Source organism: Jaculus jaculus, chromosome 2 (assembly GCF_020740685.1).
Source record: "Jaculus jaculus isolate mJacJac1 chromosome 2, mJacJac1.mat.Y.cur, whole genome shotgun sequence".
Taxonomy (NCBI): domain Eukaryota; kingdom Metazoa; phylum Chordata; class Mammalia; order Rodentia; family Dipodidae; genus Jaculus; species Jaculus jaculus.
This window is the reverse complement of record NC_059103.1, coordinates 5,553,293-5,576,472: the sequence shown is the minus strand read 5'-3', so window position 1 is coordinate 5,576,472 and position 23,180 is coordinate 5,553,293. Positions and strand designations below refer to the sequence as shown.

General features: G+C 46.6%; 1 protein-coding gene across 1 annotated transcript in view; it reads right to left on the bottom strand.

Moving 5' to 3' along the window:
• The window catches only part of Lmtk2 (lemur tyrosine kinase 2), an 87,306-nt gene that overhangs the window by 15,190 nt on the left and 48,936 nt on the right, over nucleotides 1-23,180 (bottom strand). Inside the window, exons 7-10 of the mRNA XM_045142803.1 lie at nucleotides 21,358-21,491; nucleotides 9,437-9,521; nucleotides 6,742-6,863; nucleotides 1,455-1,604 (exon numbers count right to left, since the gene is read on the bottom strand). Of these exons, the coding sequence (XP_044998738.1) occupies nucleotides 1,455-1,604; nucleotides 6,742-6,863; nucleotides 9,437-9,521; nucleotides 21,358-21,491 (491 nt within the window). The remainder of the gene's footprint in view (nucleotides 1-1,454; nucleotides 1,605-6,741; nucleotides 6,864-9,436; nucleotides 9,522-21,357; nucleotides 21,492-23,180) is intronic.

Sequence of the window (23,180 nt, the reverse complement as noted above, 5' to 3'; positions counted from 1 at the left end):
CATTAATACATTACTAATGTCAGTGTGCTGAGTGTAGCACTCAGGAGGCAGAGGTACAAGGACCAATGTGAGTTAGAGGCCAACCTGGGACTATAGAGTGAGTGCCAGGTCAGCCAGGGCTAGAGTGAGACCCTATCTCAAAAACAACTCCAGATTAGAAAACTAAAATAGTTTTGCAAATATTAAAGTACACAATATGTAAATTAGCTTCATTTTCAATTTGTGTATTATTTTATACTCTCTATGCTTCTTTATTGTAAGTAACAAAATTCTTGATTGTAAACATTTTTCAAAAATAATACTAGGGGGCTGGAGGGATGGATTAGCTGTTAAGGCATTTGTCTGCAAAGCTGAAAGACACAGGTTCAATACCCCAGGACCCACGTTAGCTAGATGTACAAGGGGGCATACACATTTGGGAGTTCATTTGCAGAGGCTGGAGGCCCTGGTGCGCCATCTCTCTCTCTCTACCTCTTTGTCAAATAAATAAATAAAATTGGAGAAAAAAAAAAAAAAAGGCTGGAGAGATGGTTTAGCAGTTAATACACTTGGCTGTCAAGCCGAAGGACCCAGGTTCAATACCCCAGCACCTATGTAAGCCATGCACAAAGTGGTGCATGTGTTCATATCCAGTGGCTGGAGGCCCTGATGCACCCATTCTCATTCATTCTCTCTTGGTCTCTCTCTCCTCATACTCTCTCAAATAAATACATAAAAGTATTTTTTAAAAATACTAGATTTAAAAAGATGGCAATGAGGTTCCCAGCTGATGGAGATTTGGGAATTAATGCCTCCTGGAGGCAGTGTATTGTTGGGAGCGGGCTTATGAATATTATAGCCAGTTTCCTTTTGCCAATGTTTGGCACATTCTCCTATTGCTACTGTCTACCTTATGTTGCCCAGGGGGTGATGTCCACCCTCTGCTCAGGCCATCGTTTTCCCCTGCCATTGTGGAGCTTCCCCTCGAGCCTGTAAGCCAAAATAAACCTCTTTTTCCCACCAAAAAAAAAAAAAGATGGCAATGATTTAGGTATAAAATGGCTCATGTACCGGTGCTCTGACCCCCAGCTGGTAAGGTGCTAGAAACTTTAAAGGGTGGGGCCTAGCTAGAGGATGGAGGTCACGGGGGTGCGTCCTTGAAGTGCATTGTTTCTGGCACTTCCATGTTTCTCCCCCCAGCTTCTATACCACTGTGAGCTACTCTACTCCACAGTGCGGTCTACCATGACGGACTGAAACCTCTGCAACTGTGAGCCAAGTCAAGTGTTCCCTTTGAAGTTGTTTCTCTCAGGTGTTTGGTCACAGCTACAAGAAAGGCTACCACAAAGATTTCTATAACCAGCCAAGAATAATGCATAGGAAACTGCTTCTCATAGCATCTTATGCTAAAAGCAGGAAACCATGGAGATGCAATGTCTCCTGAAGATGACGAAACAGAACACAGAGCCACTAACCATCTGTCAGAGTACGGCTGCTCAAGCAGGGGCTTCGGGAGCTTGGTGTCCCTCTCTCTGATGACTTGCTTGAGAACGTCCAGGTCAGAAAGGTTTGTGTATGGCTGAGCAGCATTATCAAAGAGCTCCCAAAGTGTCACGCCCAGAGACCTGTGGAAAACAACAGGGTTACTCTTCCATCCACTAGGTGTCAAATTCTTTTATTTTTTTTGGGGGGGGGGTTGGGGGGCTGGGCCTTACTCTAGCTCAGGCTGACCTGGAATTCTGAAATTTACTATGTAGTCTTGGGGTGGCCTCTCACGAAGATCCTCCAGCTCTGCCTCCTAATTGCTGGGATTAAAGGTGTGCTCTGCCACACCCAGCAGGTGTCAAATTCTTTAATACCCTCAATTTTATGTGCACAGTCAGCAATTACTTGTGTGTGGGGGTGTGTGTGATGGGTATACCCATTGTCATTGCAAACATACTCCAGATGCATGCACCAACTGGCATGTTTTTACATGGGTGCTGGGGAACTGAGCTCAGGCCTTTGTAAACAAGTGCCTTTAATTGCTGAGCCATCTCCCCAGCCTTGATCAGTAACTTTTTTTTGGCTGTTCTTTTGAGGCAGGGTCTCCCTTTAGCCTGGGCTCACCTGGAGTTCATTCTGTAGTCCAGGCTGGTCTCAAGCTCACAGTGATCCTCCTACCTTAACCTCCCAAGTGCTGGGATTAAAAGCTTGAGCAAAGCCTGAGCCACCAAGCCTGACTACAGTCAGTAAAGACATGATGTACATGGGACTGCTTACTAGTAAGACAGTTAACAAACTAAGATGGCCTTAAACTCATAACCAACATCTTAATACTAAAAGGGAGACGTTTTTACTAAAATGAGGGTGATAAGAAGGCCTCCTCACATTTACATGGTTACTATTCTACAAAGAAAACAGAATTATGGGACTGGGCAATATGACTGCCAACCCTTTTATTTCCCCCAAGGTAGTCTCCCACTGTAACCCAGACTGACTTGGAACTCATTGTGTAGTCCCAGACTGGCCTGGTCTCACAGTGATCCTCCTACCTCTGCCTCCCGAGTGCTGGATCAAAGGCTTGCAACACCATGCCTGACTGAAGGGAGATTTATTTATTTGAGAGAAAGAAGCAGATAGAGAATGGGCACGGCAGGGCCTTCAGCCACTGCAAAGAAACTCCAGATGCATGCACCTTGTGGGTCCTTTGGCTTTGTAGGCAAGTGCCTTAACTGCCAAGCCATCTCTCCAGACCACAAGTACCTTTAATTGCTAAACCATCTCTCCAGCTTATCAAGAAAATTTTGCCTACACAAAACTGTAAAGCCTACTAAAGTAATTTAACAGAACAGTCAGAGAATCCTAAAAAAAAAATGGAGCAAATTAGTGTGGCTGGAATACAGGTTTAAAAAACTACTCCGTATGTAGCAGAGCCAGAGATGAAAAACAAGAGAAAGGAGCACAGCAAGTGTCAAATGAGACTTCCTAAAACAGAAGCAGTATTTAAGAGAAAAGGGCTATGAATTTTCCAGAACCAGTGCATACTGCCATCCAGACTTGTAAAGCCAAGGAAATTCTGAGCAGGAAAAAGAAAAAAACAAATCCACACCCACATAATCCATATGCATAAAGCATGGTGAAAACAGAAGAAAAAAGAAATTCAGAGATGTTTAAACTAGCCAGAGAGAACAAGTCCCAGCCCCTTCCCAGAGCTCCAAGAAGACTTACAACTGATGTCTCAGAAGCAACAGTAGACACCAGAGTACAGCAGAGTATCTTCATGCACTCAAGAAAATAACTGTCATCACGTAAAACTACATATCAAGTACAAGAAAAAACACAGGCACGGTCAGCCCTGTAAAAAACAGAGGGCTGGAAAGATGGCTTAGTGGTTAAGGTACTTGCCTGCAAAGCCAAAAGGATCCAGGTTTTATTCCCCAGCACCCGCATAAGGCCAGAAGCATGAGGGAGAACATGTATCTGGAATTTGTTTGCAGTGCCTAGAGGCCCTGGAGTGCCCATTCTTGCTCACTCCCTCTTTCTCCCCTTAAATAGTTTTTCTTTTTCAATGAAGAGGGTTAAGGCGCTTGCCAGCAACGCCAAAGTACCCAGGTTTGATTCCTCAGTACGTATGTAAAGCCACATGCACAAGGAAGCACATGCACCAAAAGTTCATTTGCAGTGGCTAGAGGTCCGAGAGTACCCATGCTTTCTCCCTCTCAAATAAATAAGTTTTTGTTTTGTTGTTTTAAAAGGTAGGGTCTCACTCTAGCCCATGCTGAACTGGAATTTACTAGGTAGTCTCAGGGTAGCCTCAAACTCAGGGCGATCCATCTACCTCTGCCTCCCAAGTGCTGGGATTAAAGGTGTGTGACACCACGCCCAGCTTTTTCTGAGGTAGGGTCTCACTCTAGTCCAGGCTGACCTGGAATTCACTATGGAGTCTCAGGGTGGCCTCAAACTCGCAGTGATCCTCCTATCTATGCCTCCTGAGTGTGGAATTAAAGGCATGCACCTCCACACTTGGCTTCTTCTATTTTTTTTCTTTTTTTATTTTTTAAAAAATTTATTTTTTTATTTGAGTGTGACAGGGAGAGAGAAAGAGACACAGAGAGAGAGATTGAATGGGCACGCCAGGGCTTCCCGCCACTGCAAAGGAACAGCAGACGCGTGCGCCCCCTTGTGCATCTGGCTAACGTGGGTCATGGGGAATTGAGCCTCGAACCGGGGTCCTTAGGCTTCACAGGCAAGCGCTTAACCACTAAGCCATCTCTCCAGCCCTCTTTCTTTCTTTTTTGAGGTAGGGTTTCACTCTAGCTCAGGCTCTCCTGGAATTCACTATGTAGTCTCAGGGTGGCCTCAAACTCATGGCGACCCTCCTACCTCTGCCTCCCGAGTGCTGGGATTGATTAAAGGCATGCACCACCATGCCTGGCTTTTTTTTTTTTTTTTTTTTTTTTTTAATAGAGCAGTCTTTTACCAGAAGACCCTCACAATGGGCACTATGAAAGACAGTTCAGGTAAATATAAAGTAACCCAAGACAGAAATTCTGAGATTCAAAAATTAAAATGAAATAAAAAAAATGGGCAAAGTGGTTTATGTGGATAAAACTAAACAAACGTTAGTGCTTACAAAAAAAAAAAAAAAAAAAAATCTCAGCCAGGCATGGTCGTGCAGGCCTTTACTGCCAGCACTTGGGAGGCAGAGGCAGGAGGATCGCGTGAGCCTGACAGCAGCCTGAGACTACACACTGAATTCCCTGTCAGCCTGGGCGAGAGGAAGACTCTGCCTCCAAAACCCGAAGACCAGACATCTCAAGTAAGAGAAAAATTAAAACTTCCTAACAACACAGCGTGGGTGTTCATGTGTGTTTGGTTAAACTGAAATGAAGTAGTCTCAGGTCCTTATATTATTCAAGATGGTGAAGAACTGAGCTATACTAGCTTGTGGTAAGTGAAGCAAATGCATGATATGACTTCTCAGTTCACCAACAAGATCACAGCAACAGATTAGATATGTCCCAAACTATGGAAAACTAAGTTTTTTAAAAAGAAAAACAGCTGGGAGATGGCTCCGAGGTTAAAGGCGCTTGCTTGGCAGAGCCCGACTGCCCAGATTCAATTCCCCAGGACCCATGTAAAGCCAGGTACACAATGTGGCACATGCATCTGAAATCTGTTTACAGTGGCTAGAGGCCCTCGTGCACCCATTTTTTTCTCTCTCAAATCTAAATTATAAAAGAAAAAACGGGGGGGGAGGGGCTGGAGGGATGACTTAGACATTAAAGTACTTGCCCGCAAAGCCAACGGACCCAGGTTCAATTCCCCAGGACCCACGTAAGCCAGATGCACAAAGTGGTACATGCTTCTGGAGATCATCTGCAGCAGATGGAGGCTCTGGCACACCCATTCTCTCTCTGCCCCTCCACCCCCAACCAAAGCCAGGCACAGTGGCACACACCTTTAATCCCAGCACTTGGGAGGCAGAGGTAGGAGGATCACCATGAGTTTGAGGCCACCCTGAGACTACATAGTGAGTTCCAGGCCTGGGCTAGAGGGAGACCTTACCTAAAAAAAGGGAGGGGGCTGGAGAGATGGCTTAGTGGTTAAGGTGCTTGCCTGCGAAGCCTAAGGACCCAGGTCAGATTCCCCAGTTCCCATGTAAGCCAGATGCACACAGTGGCGCATGTGTCTGGAGTTCATTTGCAGTGGCTAGAGGCCCTGGCATGCCCATTCTCTCTATAATCTGCCTCTTTATTCTCTCAAATAAATTAAAAAAAAAAATTAAAAAATCAAACCAAAATTAGGAAGAAAAGGAATACCAAAAAAGGTGGGACAGCGCCAGGCGTGGTGGCGCACGCCTTTAATCCCAGCACTTGGGAGGCAGAGGTAGGAGGATCACTGTGAGTTCGAGGCCACCCTGAGATGACAGAGTTAATTCCAGGTTAGCCTGGACCAGAGTTGAGACCCTACCTCGTAAAACCAAAAAAAAAAAAAAAAAGGTGGGACAATAACAAAAAATGTTATAGACATTGTCAAGATTTAATAACATCTTTTTGTTGTTGTTGTTGTTTTGAGGTAGAGTTTCACTATTGCTCTGGCTAACCTGGGATTCACTATGTAGTCTCAGGGTGGCCTTGAATTCATGGAGATCCTCCTACCTCTACCTCTCAAGTGCTGGGATAAAAGAAAAGATGCACACCACCATGCCCGGCTAGAAACAACTTTTTAATGTCTTTTTATTTTTATTTATTTGATGGGGGGAGAGAGAGGAGAGAGAATATGGGCACGCCAGGGCCTCTAGCCACTGCAAACGAACTCCAAATGCATGCGCCACCTTGTGCACCTGGCTAACATGGGTCTCCTGGGGAATCAAACCTGGGTCCATTGGCTTTGAAGGCAAACACCTTTAACTGCTAAGCCATCCCTCCAGCCCTTTTTAAAAATATTTATTTTTATTTATTTATTTGACAGAGAAAGAGGGAGCGGGGAGAGAATGGGCATGTCAAGGCTTCTAGCCACTGCAAACGAACTCCAGATGCATGTGCCCCCTTGTGCATCGGGCTAGTATGGGTCCTGGGAAATCAAACTTGGGTCCTTTGGTTTTGCAAGCAAACGCCTTAACTGCTAAGCCATTCCTCTAGCCCTTAAAAGATTTTTGTTTTTTAATTGTTGTTGTTTTTTAATATTTATTCCTCCAGCCCTTTTTAATGTCTCATATTCAGAGAAAGTAGCTGGGCCCCTGCTAAGGAAACCAGATAAAATACTGCAGATACATACCAGATATTACTGTACTTAGTTTGGTCTGCAGTCAGCAGTCTGTCTTGAAAGCTGGTTACTAATTCTGGAGCGGTCCATCGCAGAGGGACAATTTTTTTGTCGTCTGTCTCAATGTAATCCTCCTGTATCAGAAAGCACAGTTTTCAATGGAATTCTTCTTGTAATGAACTCAATGACTTAATTACTGAACAGCCTCAGAAAACCCATACCCAATGCAAAAACAAAAGGCACTCAGAGACTTTCTGGGCATAAGGAAGGGGCTTGAAGTGTTTCTCTGAAGCCTCCTCACACTGTGAGCCGGTTTCTGAGCTGTGACGCTTGTCCAGCCAACCTTCCAGGAAGAGGGAACAACACGCCTAGTCCAATAACACAGAGCCTGAGCAAAACACCTCAAGCACGTGCTGCTTCCTTGGCCTGAACAAGGGGCTGTGTTAGCTCCCACACAGCCTTCTGAGGTGCCAGACTAGATCATGGGTCCTCCTTCCACCATTGCCATCGATGTGACACTTGTGAGTGACAACATTACTCTTCTGCTGCACAAAGCTGTCTGTCTTTGTGAAAGGGATTAAAAGACAATGCTGGCAACTACTGCTCAGTGTACAGTAAGTGCTTATCACACAAGAGCTAACAATAAGGACAAATAACCAACTTAAGCTGCATAACATGCTGTAGGATGGAATATAAAATGTCCCCAGCTGGTGGGACTGGCTGAAATGTGATGAGCCAGTCTGACTGCCTTCTTCACTGTAAGCAACTATCCCCTCGAAGCCCAAGTACTGAAAGCAACCCTGTCCCTCCTCAAGCTGCTTCTGGCCAAGTGGTTGTTCACAGGGGTGAGAAAGTAAGTAGCACATATGCTTTGAAAACATTACCTCCTTGGGCCTCACAGGAACCCTGAAAGAACTGATTCACCCCTGTTGCTGCTTGAGGGTAACAGGCCTTCTGCAGAGTCTGCATGTGATGATGAGGCTGTGGCATCATTCTCTGCCCCCATCACATGAGCTTATTCAGAGGGCTGTACAAACACTGGTTTGCTTTCTGCAGGGTGTATTTGTGATGGTTAGAAAAGCTCAAGTTCAAGCCTACTGAACTGGAGCTACATTTTTTTTAACTTTTTTGTTTATTTTTATTTATTTATTTGAGAGTAATAGACAGAAAGAGGCAGATAGAGAGAGAGAATGGGCACGCCAGGGCCTCCAGCCACTGCAAACGAACTCCAGACGCATGCACTCCCTTATGCATCTGGCTAACATGGGTCTTGGGGAATCAAGCCTCGAACTGGGGTCCTTAGGCTTCACAGGCAAGTGCTTAACTGCTAAGCCATCTCTCCAGCCCTGTAGCTGCATTTTTATTGGTCATGTAATGAAGAGCACCTGTATGACATGTGTGCTTTATTACACTACTAAGAAGTATTTTTATTCATTTGCGTGTGTGTGTGGGCAATGCATGTGCCACAGCATCACGTGTTTTTATTCATTTGTGTGTGTGTACGGGCAACGCAGGTGCAACGGCATCACATGTTTTTATTCAAGTGTGTGTGTGTATGGACAATGCAGGTGCCACGGCATCATGTGTTTTTATTCATTTGTGTGTGCGTGTGTGTGTACGGGCAATGCAGGTGCCACAGCATCATGTTTGTATTCATTTGTGTGTGCGTGCGTGTGTATGGGCAACGCAGGTGCCACGGCATCATGTGTTTTTGTGTGTGTGTGTGTGTGTGTGTGTGTGTGTGTATGGGCAACGCAGGTGCCACGGCATCATGTGTTTGTGTGTGTGTGTGTGTGTGTGTGTGTATGGGCAATGCAGGTGCCACGGCATCATGGGGAGGTTAGAGAACAAATCTAAGGTATCTCCGCTTCACTTACTTTGAGACAGCATCTCTTGCCACTGTAAAAATGTCTGATTCTTGAGCTGCGGACTCTCCCACTCTGCCTCCCACTGTTGTAGGCATGCTGGGACTACAGACACACGAGCCACTGTGTGGCTTTACATGGATGCTGGGAAATCAAACCCAGGCTGAAGGCTTTGCAAGCAAGCACCTTTAACCACTGTGCAATCTCCTCAGCCCAAGTTTGTAATAATTACTTTATTTTATTGGTGGGGGGAGAATAATAATCAGTATGCTAGATCAAACGATCTCCAGACACAAGCAGCACTTTGTGTGTCTGGCTTTACATGGGTACTGAGGAAACAAACCTGGGCTTTGCAAGCAAATTCCTTTAACCACTCAGTCAGCACTCCAGTCCAATTATTTTTGCTCTGATGTTCATTCTAAAAGTTGTTATGTACAATGAAACTTTCAATCTGAGCCAGGTGTGATAGTACACGCCTTTAACCCCAACACTGGGGGGAGGGGTGCCGAGGTAGGAGGATCACCGTGAGTTCAAGGCCACCCTGAGAGAACACAGTGAATTCCAGGTGAGCCTGGGCTACAGTGACACCCTACCTCGAAAAAGGGGAAAAAACCAAAAATCAATCTGTCACAAAACTTCAGGCACAAAGCCAGTTATTCTGACAGAGCAGAAGCCAGTGGTACAGGAAGATCACTGGGAACTAGGATAAACTCTGCACCAGCAAGGACAGTCACGATAACCAGGATCCTTTTCCTCTCCACCAAGGACAGAGTGGCTCTGTGACACAACTCCAAGACTGACATTAGCAGATTAAAGAGATGACATTTAAATCTTTGGCTTACCTTGTACCTGCTGAATCCTATTCCATAATCTCCCACTTTGACATTTAAGTCAGAGGTAAGAAAACAATTCCGCAGGGCTAAGTCACTGGAAACAGAAAGAGCGGAGTGAAAACCAGGACAAAGGAGGGACGATGGGAAGCCGGGCAGCTAGGCACAGGCAGGCTGGGGGCCAGAGGCTTCTCTAGAAAGCAGTCATGTCTCGAGCGCTCTGCTTAGTAATTCATGTCTCAATGTTTACCACAGCCCCGACAGCGTGCTGGGCAAGTAGCTGACTGAGAAGGGCACATGCTGACTACATGTACACTGTGCCACGAGCACACTCTAGATCCATGGCTTGCTTCTGGTACTTTGAGAGTGACCAAAAGAGAATAAGAAAATACGGCAACTGTCTAAACGTGTGTGTGCGCACATGCATGGGGATTACGTGTGTATGCAGGCATTAAGAGACCAGAGGTGCAATCTTCCTTTGTGGAGCAAGGCCTCTCACAGACTGGAGCTCAACAATTAGGCTGGACTTGCTCTTGTCTCCACTTCCCCAGCACTGAGGTTACAAGTATACAATGCCACATTAAGTTGCTTTTTTTTTTTTTTAATGTGGATACTGGGCCGGGCATGGTGGCGCACACCTTTAATACCAGCACTTGGGGGAGGCAGAGGTAGGAGGACTGCAGTGAGTTCAAGGCCACCCTCAGACTACATAGTGAATTCCACGTCAGCCTGGGCTAGAGTGAAACCCTGCCTCGAAAAACAAAAATAAATAAATAAAATGATTCTCTGGGTTTTGGATTTAGCTTCCAGAACTTTTCTTTTTCTTTCTCAGTGTTGAGGATGAGCCCTGGGGCTTGATGAACACGGAAGAAAGCACTTCCACTGAGCTTCACTCCCAGATTCTTTTGAATTAGAACCCTTAGTGGGCATAGGAGTACAAAACGCCATTGCAGAGCCAGGTGTGGTGTCGCACATTGTAATCCCAGGACTCAGAAGGCCAGGGGAGTATTGCAATGAGCTCAAGACCAGCCTGGGCTAGAGTGAGACTGTAGTTTAAAAAAAAAAAAAAAAGAACAAACAAACAGATCATTGAAGGGTACTAGTTTACAGTCTTTGTTCTTGTCCTGATATCTAACTCCCAATTCTCCTGTCTCCACCTCTGGGTTACAGGTATGAGTCTCCTTGGGCTTCATGCATTTCAGGCCAGCACTCTCCCAACTGAGCTACCTCCCCAGTTTATAGATTTAAATACTGACCTTGTATCAACTATAATGAAAATGTTTATCTTGACATGATTATAAAAACCTCAAGGGGTCTGGGGTGGTAGCTCAGTGGTTGAAAGCAGCGACTGCAGGCCTGCTGTCCCGAGCTCGACCCTCAGTGCATGTGTGAAGCTGGACACCAGGTGTCAATGCACCTACAGCAGAGCCAGCATCTGGAACTCACAAGTAGCAGAGGTAAAAAAGGAAACTGTCTCCAAAGATGGTGGAAGGAGAAAACAAACATGCTGAGGCTGTCCTCTGACCTCCACACACATGTGCACACAAACAGGAATTTCAGGGCTGGAGAGATGGTTCAATGCTTATGGTACTTGCCTACAAAGCCCAAGGACCCAGGTTTGATTCCCTAGTACCCACACAGAGCCAGATGCCTCCCAAAGCTAGCAAGTGGTGTACTTTCAACTCTCCCCATCAGTACTCACCAAGAACAGTAGCACTCGGCCTTGCAGAGAACAGGTCTCAGTGCACCTTACGGTAAATGGCTCTCTGTGCTATACATGAGGACTTTTCTTTAATTTTGTTTTTTTTTTTTGAGGTAGGGTCTCATCCTAGCCCAGTCTGACCTATGTAGTCTCAGGATGGCCTCAAGCTCTCGGCGATCCTCCTACCTCTGCCTCCTGCAATCTGGAATTAAAGGTGTGTGCCCCCATGACTGGCTTGTGCATGGTGATTTCCATGTGCTCCATCCTAAAGCTTTCAGGTCTGTGGTGGTATCTGCAGAAAACTTTGGGACATCCCAACTGTGCTGTCATTAACACTGCAAAATCTCCCAGTCTTAAGAGAATCAAGCCTACCTATGTACAATCCTAGTAATTGGGAAGCTGAGGCAGGAGGATGACCATGAGTTTGAGGCCAGCCTGGGTCCCAAAATGAGACCCTGCCTCAAAAAAACTAAAAAACTCACTGGGCATGGTGGCACACACCTTTAATCTCAGCCTTCAAGAGGCAGAGGTAGGAGGATTACTGTGAGTCCAAGGCCATCCTGAGACTACAAAGTGAATTCCAGGTCAGCCTGAGCTAGAGACAGACTCTACGTCGAAAAAGAAAAAAACCAAACCAAAAAAAAAAAAAAAAAAAAAAGACAACTGGGGCTACAGAGATACCTCAGTGGTTAAGTGAGCTTCCTGTGTGAGAATGAGGGCCTAAAACCACCTGGGCTTGAGTCTCCAGAACCCACATAAACTGCTGGTGTTACCCCAGTCCTTCTGGGGAGCAGAGAACTGGGAATCATTAGACGTGTGAAAACAAGGCAAGCTCTGGATTGTTAAGAGATTCTGGCTCCAATGAGAACAGGCAGACAAGTGATGGAGCAGGACCCCTACATGCCATTCTGGCCACAGCAGGGAAGAGCACTCTGGCACAGATGAGTGAATGGGGTGCCACACGGGCACATGCATGTACTCATCACTGCCCCCCAAACAAAAAATAAAAAACTGAAAAACTTGAAAGATGGGCTGGAGAGATGGCTTAGTAGTTAAGGCACTTGCTTTGCAAAGCCAAAGGACCCAGGTTCAGTTCCCCAGGACTGATGCACAAGGTGGCACATGCATCTGGAGTTTGTTTACAGTAGCTGAAGGCCCTGGCACTCCCATTCTCTCCCTTTCTATCTGCCTCTTTCTCTCTCTCAAATTAAAAAAAAGAAAAGAAAACGTGAGAGAAATAAAACCAATTCCTACTTCTTTGGGATTAAGAGAAAGATGAAGAAAGAAAGGATGGCAGAGTCATACATTTCATTTAAGGGCAGAAAAATGGAGATGCAAAAGTTAGGCCACTTTACCCATGGGACTAACTGCAGCTGGTCAGGGCTGGGGTTTAGCTGCTGAGCACTAACAAGCACTTTTGGGGTCTCCATACAGATTTGCCTAATCCTTCTACCATTTCCCTTATACAGGGCCATCCTTAGATGCTGGGTGCCCTTACCCCTTCCAGTAGGGGCAATTCAGAGCTCGAGGTCACCCAGTCACCCCCTGGATCAAAGGATGGCTATCCCACCCCCCAAGTCACCCTGCAGACGTGAAGGCTGGGTGCATGAGGAGCGGTCATAAACCTCGGCTGCAGGCTAAGGGATTTTATGAAATGTGAATGCAATCCAACTGGCAGGCTTAGAGCAAGGAGGAATGCTTCTCATTGCCTAAAGCCCAGAGGTGAAGAGAAGGAAAGCAGGAAGCCTAGTTGGGGGAATTTCTCAAAAACCTGTTCCCCAGCCCCACTCCACCCCCACTCCCCCCCACCCCCAGCAGAGCAGGAAGAGCTCTAGCTGTCAGGAGGCCAGGTCAGTACCAGGCCAACTGCTCCAAGAGCCATGTGATGCAGGACAGGTCATACACAGTGAGGCATGGGTTTCCTCAAAGTAATACAGATGCACAGAAATGGCCAGCTGACAAGAACAGAAGTATAATAAAAAGTGCAGACCATGTTCTGATAATGTTCAAGTGCCATCCAGATTCAGGGCAATGATATAGACCCTGTGCCTCTTAATGTGCAAAGCTATGGAACAAAAGCCACAAGGTGCCACCACATAGGTGACTTGATGTCAAGGCTGCTGTGGCCAGGAAATACAAACGAGCTCCAGCCCTGGATGGCCCTCAGAGGTGCTGACTGGTCACTCTGTTAGGCAACAGGCCCAAGGCTTCCCAGTAGTTTATCACAGCCACTTGATCTTAACTCAGCAACTACATTCAACCCATCTTCCAAGGGGCTCTGTGGCACAAATGACTCAGGATGGTGGGGCCAAGAACCAGAGTAACCAAGCTCCTGGCAGAGGGACTGACAGCAGAAAGCCAGATACCTGCTCACTGACGTCAGGTAGGCCAACATTATCTTGCTGCATCCCAACAAGAACATTTCTGGGTAAAGGATCCACTCTGAAGGGAGCGAGAAGCTCACAGATCAAAGGATACTCACTATGGTAAATCAGATGGGGTGGTGGTTAACCATCCCAGGCGACCCTCTCTGCTACCTGCACCATCTGCCTGTGCCAGCAGATGACATCAAGAGACCCAAGATGTTCTCCTAGTGCTTTGGTGGCCTCTGCTCTGCTCGTGAAGCTGCTGAGCTCCAGAGACCTGGAATTCTTGCATGGCAAAATTCTGACTGACCCCGAGAAAAGTGTGTTTGCCTCTGCTGCCTCAGTTTCTCGGGTCTGGGGAGGTAAGTGGGTAAAGCTTCCAGGATGGGTCCCCTACACAGGACAGAGGCTGAGGCTGAGTGAATCTTGATCCCTCTGACTTACAAACTAGATACAATACTCAAGGAAGCAGTTTCTGGGTACTGGACACTAGCCAGCCCAGCTGATAATTGTGCCCTGTGGGAGCACAGCGTCAGAGGTGAGCTCTGTTTAGGCCACATTCTACTCCTGGCCCAAGATGGAGCTGGAGGACAAGGCTGGAAGCTAAACCTGAGCACGGGAGATAGGAGGGATGATGACAATGTCTAAAACCAAAGATGGATTAGGAATATAGCTTAATGGTGAAGTGCTTGCTTAGAATCTCCCAGTGAGGGGTTGGGGGCGTGGCTCAGTGGCAGAGCTCCTGCCTAGAATCCCCCAGTGAGGGGCTGGGGGTATGTCTCAATGGTACAGCTTTTGCCTAGAATCTCTCAGTGAGGGGCTGGGGGTGTGGCTCAGTGGTAGAGACCCTGTCTAGAATCCCCCAGTGAGAGGCTAGGGTGTGGCTCAGTGGTAGAATTCCTGCCTAGAATCCCTCAGTGAGGGGTCCCAGACATGTCTAGAATGTGCCAGAGAAGAGCTACGGCTATAAATCAGTGGGATGCATGCATCCCCACACATCCCCATGCCAAGAGACATTACCTAGAACAAAAATCAAATTGAGTTGCCAAGAAACTGGTTGTAAGACAAGGCTGTAGTGGATGGATGGATCTCTCAGCCCCGCCTGGCCTCAAGCTCACAGTGCTCTTCCGACCTCTCCCTCCCAAGTGCTGGGTCACAGGTATGAGGTACCATGCTTGCTGGCTCTCACACCTGAACATGTCCTTGAACCACACAAAACAAAACACAGCTGGCTAAGGAGACTACAGAGGCTAGGAATGGGGACCTCCACTTCTGAGAGGGAGTCTAGGGTAGAACTATCGGTTCTGGGCACCATAACCAGACTACTTCAAAGGGCTGAGACACCAGGTAAAATGCAGTGTCACCAAAGGAACTACTTATGAGACAACCTCCAGAAAGCCAGGTCTAGACTAGCAGACTGTATGTTTTCTATATGCACACTTTAATCAGTGGCCAAGTTCTAGTTTAAAAGGCCGCAATTTACCATAGGTCCTGGAACATTAATTTTCCCAGGGAACCTAGGCTGACCTAGAAAAATTAAGCATTTAGTGCTTTACATATGATAACTGGCACTTTGTTTGTTTTCTAGGCAGGGTCTTATTCTACACCAGGCTGACCTTGAACTCACTCTATAACCCCAAGCTGGCTTTGAACTCACTGAAAACCTCCTACCTCAGCCTCCAGAGTGAAAGAACTAAAGGTGTGTGCCACTATGCCTGGCTTCACCAATGAATTTCTGGTGGAGATACTCTCCACCCTATTCTTTGAGACAATCTCTCTTGTGAACTTAGAGTTCAATGAATCAGCTAACTAGTTAGCCAGCAAGCACTAGAGGTGTGCCCACCTGTGCCTCCCTTGCACTGGGGTTACAGGCATGTGCCACCATGCCCATCATTTGTATGTGGATGCTAGGGATCCGAACTCAGATCCTCATGCTTGTAAAACAACACTTTATCCACTGAGCCATTACCCTGGCAAGTGGCTTTTCTACAGAAGGTTGTAACTGCATGGTGTGGTGGCACATCAGTGCACAATGCCTGCCTTGATTTTCTTGTTGCACACTCAGCTTGCAGCACATCTCTCCACAACATACAACCGAGGCCACCACCTGCGGAGAGCTCTGCCCTTTCCCACCTTCCTATACGTACACACATGCTGCACTAACTGGGTACCAAGACTGCTGAGTCTTTTCTGTACCCTTAGATGAAGTCCTTATAAACAAAAACTGGGCTGGAGAGATGGCTTAGTGGTAAGGCGCTTGCCTGTGAAGGCTCAGGACCCAGGTTTGACCCCCCAGCACCCACGTAAGCCAGATGCATAAGGTGGTATATGTGTCTGGAGTTTATTCGCAGTGGCTAGAGGCCCTGGTGTGCCCATTCTCTTTCTAACAAAAATTTTAAAAAACTTTTCCTCCTTACCCTCCATCCTTCCAGGTACCATGGATTAACAAACTGGTAGGTATAGTCTCTATAATTGTTTCCACTACAATGTGCACATAAGAACAAAAGGTCTAAGAGCACATTAATTATGCCTACTTCATGTATGTGTGTGTGTGCACACGCATGTGCAACATGCATGCAGCTGCATCTGTGTGCACTGAGGATAAAGGCCAGCCTCTGTTGTTGCTCTTTGGGAGCTGTGCACCTTGAGACAGGACCTCTCATTGGCTTAGCTCTCACGGCTAAATGAGACTAGCTGACAGCCAGCCACAGGATTCTGCCTGTCTCTGTCTCACCACTGTGGGATTATGGGTCCACACCATGGCGCCTGTCATTTTATGTGGGCTCTGGGGATCAAGCTCAGGTCCACATGCCACCTGAGCATCTCTCCAGCTCCCTGCTTTATTTCTTATACTAAAACAAACCTTTCTTCTTTCTTTACACTAGCTAAGTAATATTGGCTAGTCAGTCCAAATATCTTGAAGTTACTCTAGTGCCCCTATGAACATGTCTCTTTCTTCTATTTGCCGCCCTTTCAAATTTTCTTGAGGCAAGTTTTTATTACATAGCAGGGGCTGGCCTTGGATTTGTAATTCCCCTGCTTTTATCTCACAAGGCCTGGGTGCAACACTTATTTTTTTCTTCTTTTTTTTTGGTTTTTCAAGGTAGAGTCTCACTCTAGCCCAGGGCTGACCTGGAATTCACTAAGTAGTCTCAGGGTGGTCTCGAACTCACAGTGATCCTTCTACCTCTGCCTCATGAGTGCTGGGATTAAAGGCATGCGCCACCATGGCCGGATACAACAGTTATTTCTAACACACATTCTTATGTTCTAGTGCATCCCATTTTCTATGACACAGTCTAGACAAGAGGCTTAAGGGAATGTGTATTTCTAATTATACAGATACTGACCTGTGATTTTTAAAAATTACAGTCATCATATGCAATCTAGGACAAAACTTTGCCCTCACGTCCCTGCCAGCAACAGAAGCAACCACTCTTTTTAACTGCAAGTCTGTCTACCAGCCCTTTCTTTAACTGTCGCCACTGCTGGCCTATCTTCCCAATTCTGCAGGCTTTATGGTATTGAATGGTTTTACTCAATCATATTCACCTTTTATTTCATAATTAAGGTCTCATGTCCCTATGTTGTACCAAGTCTTCACAAACACATTTAATTCTTTTTTGTTGTTGTTGTTTTCGTTTCTTGAGGTAGGGTCTCACTCTAGTCCAGGCTGACCTGGAATTCCCTATGTAGTCTCAGAGTGGCCTCGAATTCGCGGCAATCCTCCTACCTCTGCCTTCCGAATGCTGGGATTAAAGGCGTGCACCACCACGCTCAGCCACATTTAATTCTTATATATTTTTATATATAGGATAACGACAGCTAACAGTATGAGGCAGAGTCTCACTCTAACCAGGCTGACTTGGAACTCACTCAGTAGTTCCAGGCTGGCCTCAAACTTGCAGAGATACCCAAACCTCTGTCTCCTAAATGCTGGGATTAACAGCAGGTGCCACCATGCCTGGCTCAAGCCATCCTTTTCTATACTAGTTGATTTTCACTGTGTCCTGTGTTCAGTTTCTATGTGTGCTGGGCACTGTCAGTTAATTTATCTCCACAACCTCATTAATTTTCATCACAGTGGCTTCTCATGTGCTTCCATCTGGTAAAGAGGCCTCCTTTTCTATCCCATGATTCCTTCTGTTGACAGCTCTCCTAAACACTTATTTTTCTCCCACCCCAACGAAATTAAACCCTACACAATACACGGGAGGAAGATCGGATGTCAGGGTCAGCATGGGCTACATAGTGAGTTTGAGGCCAGTATGAAGTAAGTAAGGTCCTGTCTCAAACGACGAAAAACCCAAACCATAACAAACAAAAACTCCTTTTCAGCTGGCTTCCTGCCTCTGCCTCCAGAGTGTATGCCACCATGCTGGCTTCTTCTTGGGCTTAAACTCCATTGACTTATTTATGTCTCTCTCCCTCTCCCCCCTTTCTCTTACTAATTTTAGAGCTTGGGGATCTCCAAAAAAGCCTTCAGATTTTTTTTGGGGGGGTGGGGGATTGTTCGTTCTTTTAAGGCAGGGTCTCACTCTAACCCAGGCTGATTTAGAACTCACTCTACAGCACAGACTGGTCTCAAACTCACAGTGATTCTCCTGCCTCAGCCTGCTGAGTGTTGGGATTAAAGGCATGAGCCATCATGCCTGATTTTTTCTGTCTCACTTATTTTTTAAAATATATTTATTTATATATTGAAAGAGAGAAAGAGACAGAGAATAAGTATGGGTACACCAGGGCCTCTAGCCACTGCAAACAAACTCCAGATGCATGCACCACTTTGTGGACCTGGCTTTTCGTGGGTGCTAGGGAAATGAACAGGCCATCAGGTTTTGCAAGCAAGCACCTTTGTTTTGTTTTTGTTGTTGTTGTGTTTTGAGGTAGGGTTTCACTCTAGCCCAGGGTGACTTGGAATTCACTATGTAGTCTCAAGGGTGGCCTTGAACTCACAGTGATCCTCCTATCTCTGCCTCCCGAGTGTTGAGATTAAAAGTGTGCACTACCATGCCCAGCTCCAAGCAAGCACCTTTAGCCGCTGAGACATCTCGTCAGCCTTCCATCTTACTTTCTGAGACAGGGTCTTGCAGTGAATTTTGAGCTTAACAGCCTGGGCTAGACTAGCTAGCCAGGATATTCCATTCTCAGCTTCCTAGCGCTGACATGACAGGCATAGACTGTTAACACCCAGCTTTTTATGTGGGTGCTAGAGATCTGAAATTAGGTCCTCATGCTTGCACATCAAGCACTTTATCCACTCAGCCAACTCCTATTAGAAGAATTTTTAAGGCATAAACTAAAGATTTGGTACATATACAAATAACGGAGAGCTTCAGCTTTCTAAGCTAACTGACAGGGACACCTTGGATACAGTCTGTAGGACAATGTCAACTGATACCTGTCATCAAAGCCTTATTTACTCACGCCCCCAAAGCACTTCTCCTGACTCAGGACTGCGAAACCCAGTGGCCTCCAGGCTCCCACTGGCCCTGAAGAGGCTCCTCTGGGTGGTGCTTCTTCAGCCACCACCAAAGAGCTACAGCCCCGCTAGTTGGAGCACACATGCTGCGCACAGAACCTCTGCTCAGCCCCTCACAATGACCTGATGGCAGCTTGCTGCTCAGGAGGCCTCACAGGCAGGTGACAAGGGATCTGGGTTCCAGGCCACCTGGGGAACAGTAAGTAATAGCAGCATGTGCTGTTCACACGGCCTTCACAAGTGTGCACCACCCAGAAAGGCAGGCTGCCAGAGACCCAGCAACAAGGCTTTTTAAAATATTATGCAAAAATAAATTTTAACAAGGGCAATTCACTAGATCAGTTTCCAGCACAAGGACAACTTTGGGCTGGGCAGGTGGGCTGTTCTATTTCAATCACGCCGAAGTCTCACTTTGAGTCAACTAACCAATATTGTAAATCCCAATGTTAAAATACGCCATATGGAAGCTACCCACACATAAACTTTAAGCGCAAAATTGTGCTCCACATGAGATGTTATAATAAATATGGCTACTTTTTGAAACAAATGAGCAGCTGTCAGTGGTGTCATGGATTGCTTTACCTTGAGGTTTTGTACTTAAATACAATCCAAGACACATGATCTAATTTATCATCTTTGTTTTAATGTTCACAAGATTCCAAGTAAAGTAAAATCTGAACTTGAAGAAATACAGGGAAATACTATTTACTCTGATATCTTTGCTAATTTTTAAATTGACAAGTGAAAAGGTACTGAGCATTACACATGACATCTAACTACCTGATAACTCTGTGTCATTGATGTATTTTCCTTCCTTCCTTCTTTGTGCATATGTGTATGGTGTGCACGCATGTTCACGTGTGTGTGAGGCCAGAGGATGACAGCGGCTTCCTCCTCATCTCACCACCTTTCCGAGACAGGGTCTCTCACTGAACTCGGGGCTCACCAATTCAGCTAGGGTGGCTAGCCAGCTTGCTCCAGGAACCCACTTGGCTCTGCCACCCAAGCATTGAGATTACCGGCATGCACCACCTTCTGAGATTTGAACTCAGGTCCTCATGCTTGTATGGCAAGCACTTTGCCCACTGAGCCATCTCCTCAGCCGCCTGCAACCTGCTTTCTAAAAGTATGATACCTCACAGGCGTGAGACAGGTGTATCTTTAGAATATGAAGAGTTACATGACTCACTTAGAGACAACTGAAGGGGCAGTGCTTGATTGTCCCTTTTTGAGACCTAAAAAGTGACTGCAAGCATATTCTAAACATAAACCAGAGCTCAGAGGCCTAGAGACGAGCAGAAATCTTTTGGGTTCAGAGACCAGACCTATCGCCTGAGTAGGCTCGATGTGCTTGGTCACAGTAACTGAATGGCAACAAAGGTCCAGGAGCACCCCTCAGGACACACAGATTTTCTCTTTCTCTGCCTGGAAATGCCTAGAAACCTGGTGGGATAATGTGAAGCCTAAACCTGAAGGTGTGGGTCAACGAGCTGGGGCTGGAAGGCAGATGGGGACGGTCCCCTTGCCACTCACAGGCACACATACTTCTTGCACCATTTTTTTCCTTTTTAAATATTTTTTCTTTTATTTATTTGAGATAAATAGGCAGAGAGAGAAAATGGGCAAACCACAGCCTCCAGCCACTGCTAATGAATTCCAGATGTATGCGCCTCCTTGTGCATCTGGCTTACGTGGGTCCTGGAGAATCAATCCTGGGGCCTTTGGCTTTGTAGGCAAGCATCTTAACTGCTAGGCCATCGATCCAGCCCCTTATTTTCCTTCTTTTATGTTTTTATTTTTATTTACTTGAAAGAATGGATGTGCCAGGGCCTTCAGACACTGCAAACGAACTCCAGATGCATGCGTCACCCTGTGCCTCTGGCTTATGTGGGTTCCGGTAAACTGAATCTGGGTCCTTTGGCTTTGTAGGAGAGCATCTTAAACACTCAGCCATCTCCCCAGCTCTTTTTACATTCTTTCAAATCCTGGAAGTATTGTCAGACTAGGGATGTGCTGGTTCTGGTTTAAAGAAACCCAACCCAGTCTTTACCACCGATTGTCCAAGTTGAAAGCTCATGCTACAATCTGCCTCTTCAGGTTTCTTTTTTACTCCTTTTTCTTTCTTTTCTCTCTCTCACCCTTTTGTAGGGAGGATCCCATGCAGCTCAGACTTGAACTCATTACATGGCCAAGGATGACGTAACTTCTGACCGCCTGCTTTCACCCCCATCAGGCCTGCACCAGTATAGTGTGCCTGGTTCTGTGCAGTGCTGGGGATAGAAGCCAGGAATGCTCAGCAAGCAGCTGCCAGCTGGGCCACCCCCATGCCCCTCTATGTTTTCTTAGAGCCTCTTCAGGCACCAGCAGCAGCAATGTGACTCACCCGTGCAGGAAGTGGAGCTTGTGCATGGCCGCCAGCCCTGCAGCGATCTCACACGCCATCCTCTGCAACAGCATGGTCTGAGAGTCGCCGCGCATGTGCTCTTGCTCGTTGCGAAGGTAAGCCTTCAGGTCTCCCTGCGAAGACCAACCCACATGAGCGTCAGCATGCAGCGCTGGACGAGCTGCACATCCACGCAGGTGCCCTAGTAGACATGAATGACGCGCTAGAAACTATAAGTAAATCCAGCCCAGTATCTGAACAGAATAAAGTACTACTTTGCCATTCTAAGTAGTTTTTTTTTTTTTTTTTTTTTAAATAACGAGATAGGGTCTCGCTCCAGCCCAGGCTCACCTGGCATTCACTCCGTAGTCTCAGGGTAGCCTCAAACTCACAGTGACCCTCCTACCTGTGCCCAAGTGCTGGGATTAAAGGTGTGCACCACTACACCCAGCTTAAAGTAGCTTGTTTTTGTTATATAAACACACTCAGGACAAAGCACTCAGTGAAATAGAATCTTGCAGGACACATGATTAAACCAACTGCAGTGCAGACAGAGGGAGACCTTCAGGTTAAAGGGAGAGTGCCATCCTCACTGCTTCACTGGGCCCAATATTTGAACAGAACACAGTATTACTCTGCCATTCTAAGTAGCTTTATTTTTTGGTTTTTCAAGATAGGGTTTCACTCTGGTCCAGGCTGACCTAGAATTCAGGGTGGCCTCGAACTCATGACACTCCTACCTCTGCCTCCCAAGTGCTGGGATTACAGGCGTGCACCACCACACTGGCTCACCATTTGGCTTTTAAACACTGAGCCAAGCACATGGGATTCACACATGTTATCTATGCATGTGCTTCTCATAACTTCAGGTGTTTTGCAGATAGGCTTAGGACCTGGGCTTGGGAGCCCATGCCTGTGACCTCAGCACGTGGAGGAGGTCGGGAAGTGAAGACAGCCTGGGCTTCTTGAGAGACCTTGAGTCACAAAGCAGAGTGAAGAACAGAAAAGGAAGGAGGGCGGGGATGAGTCTGTTTAAGGATAATAAGCAGGACATGTTTTTACTTTTCAGTTTACCAAGTAGTCAAGAGAGTTCTTGTCAGCAGGTGGATTAAATCAGTACACAGATTACACCAATTCCTAAGAATGAGCGTGAAATAATTTAAGGTCACACGCCTGTGGAATTCCCTCAAGCATGCTGGAAGCATTCAGCAGGGAAGCAGTGTCCTCCCCTAGCTCACTGCCCACCCAGCACCACCAGGCCCACCCACTTCCTAGAGCCATCGTGCGCACCATACCCAGCATACTGTACAGTCCGCTGCTGGCACCACCGTGCACACACGCCTCCCAGCGCCGCTGTACATACCATTTCCAGAGCCACCCAGCTGCAGCACCAGCTCCCTCAGGTTTCTTACAAACATGGCACTTTGCCCTCTGTTCATGGTGGAGTTATAGCTACTCCAGAGGATGAACAGTGACCACCCCCCACTTTAAATACAAACACCCCTTCGTCCAAGCTAGGCTCTGTCTGTATTGTGGAAACTGCAGGGATAAGACTTAGATAACAATTAAGTTAACTAGGAAATATTCCAGCAAGAAACTTCAAATCTGAAGGCTACGGCTGTTCAAAAGGCAGAGCACACAGAAACCGCGCAGCACTACCACTGTGACTGCAGCCTCGATTCTTTTGTCTGACTCTGCTGCGGCAATACCCACCTATGATTGTGCTGTGTTGTATTTGGCCAAAACAAACAGCAGCTCTTGGCCAACAGTTCCCAGAGACTGTGGCCCTGAAGGCGGGCAGAGCAAGAGCACAGTGGGTGGAG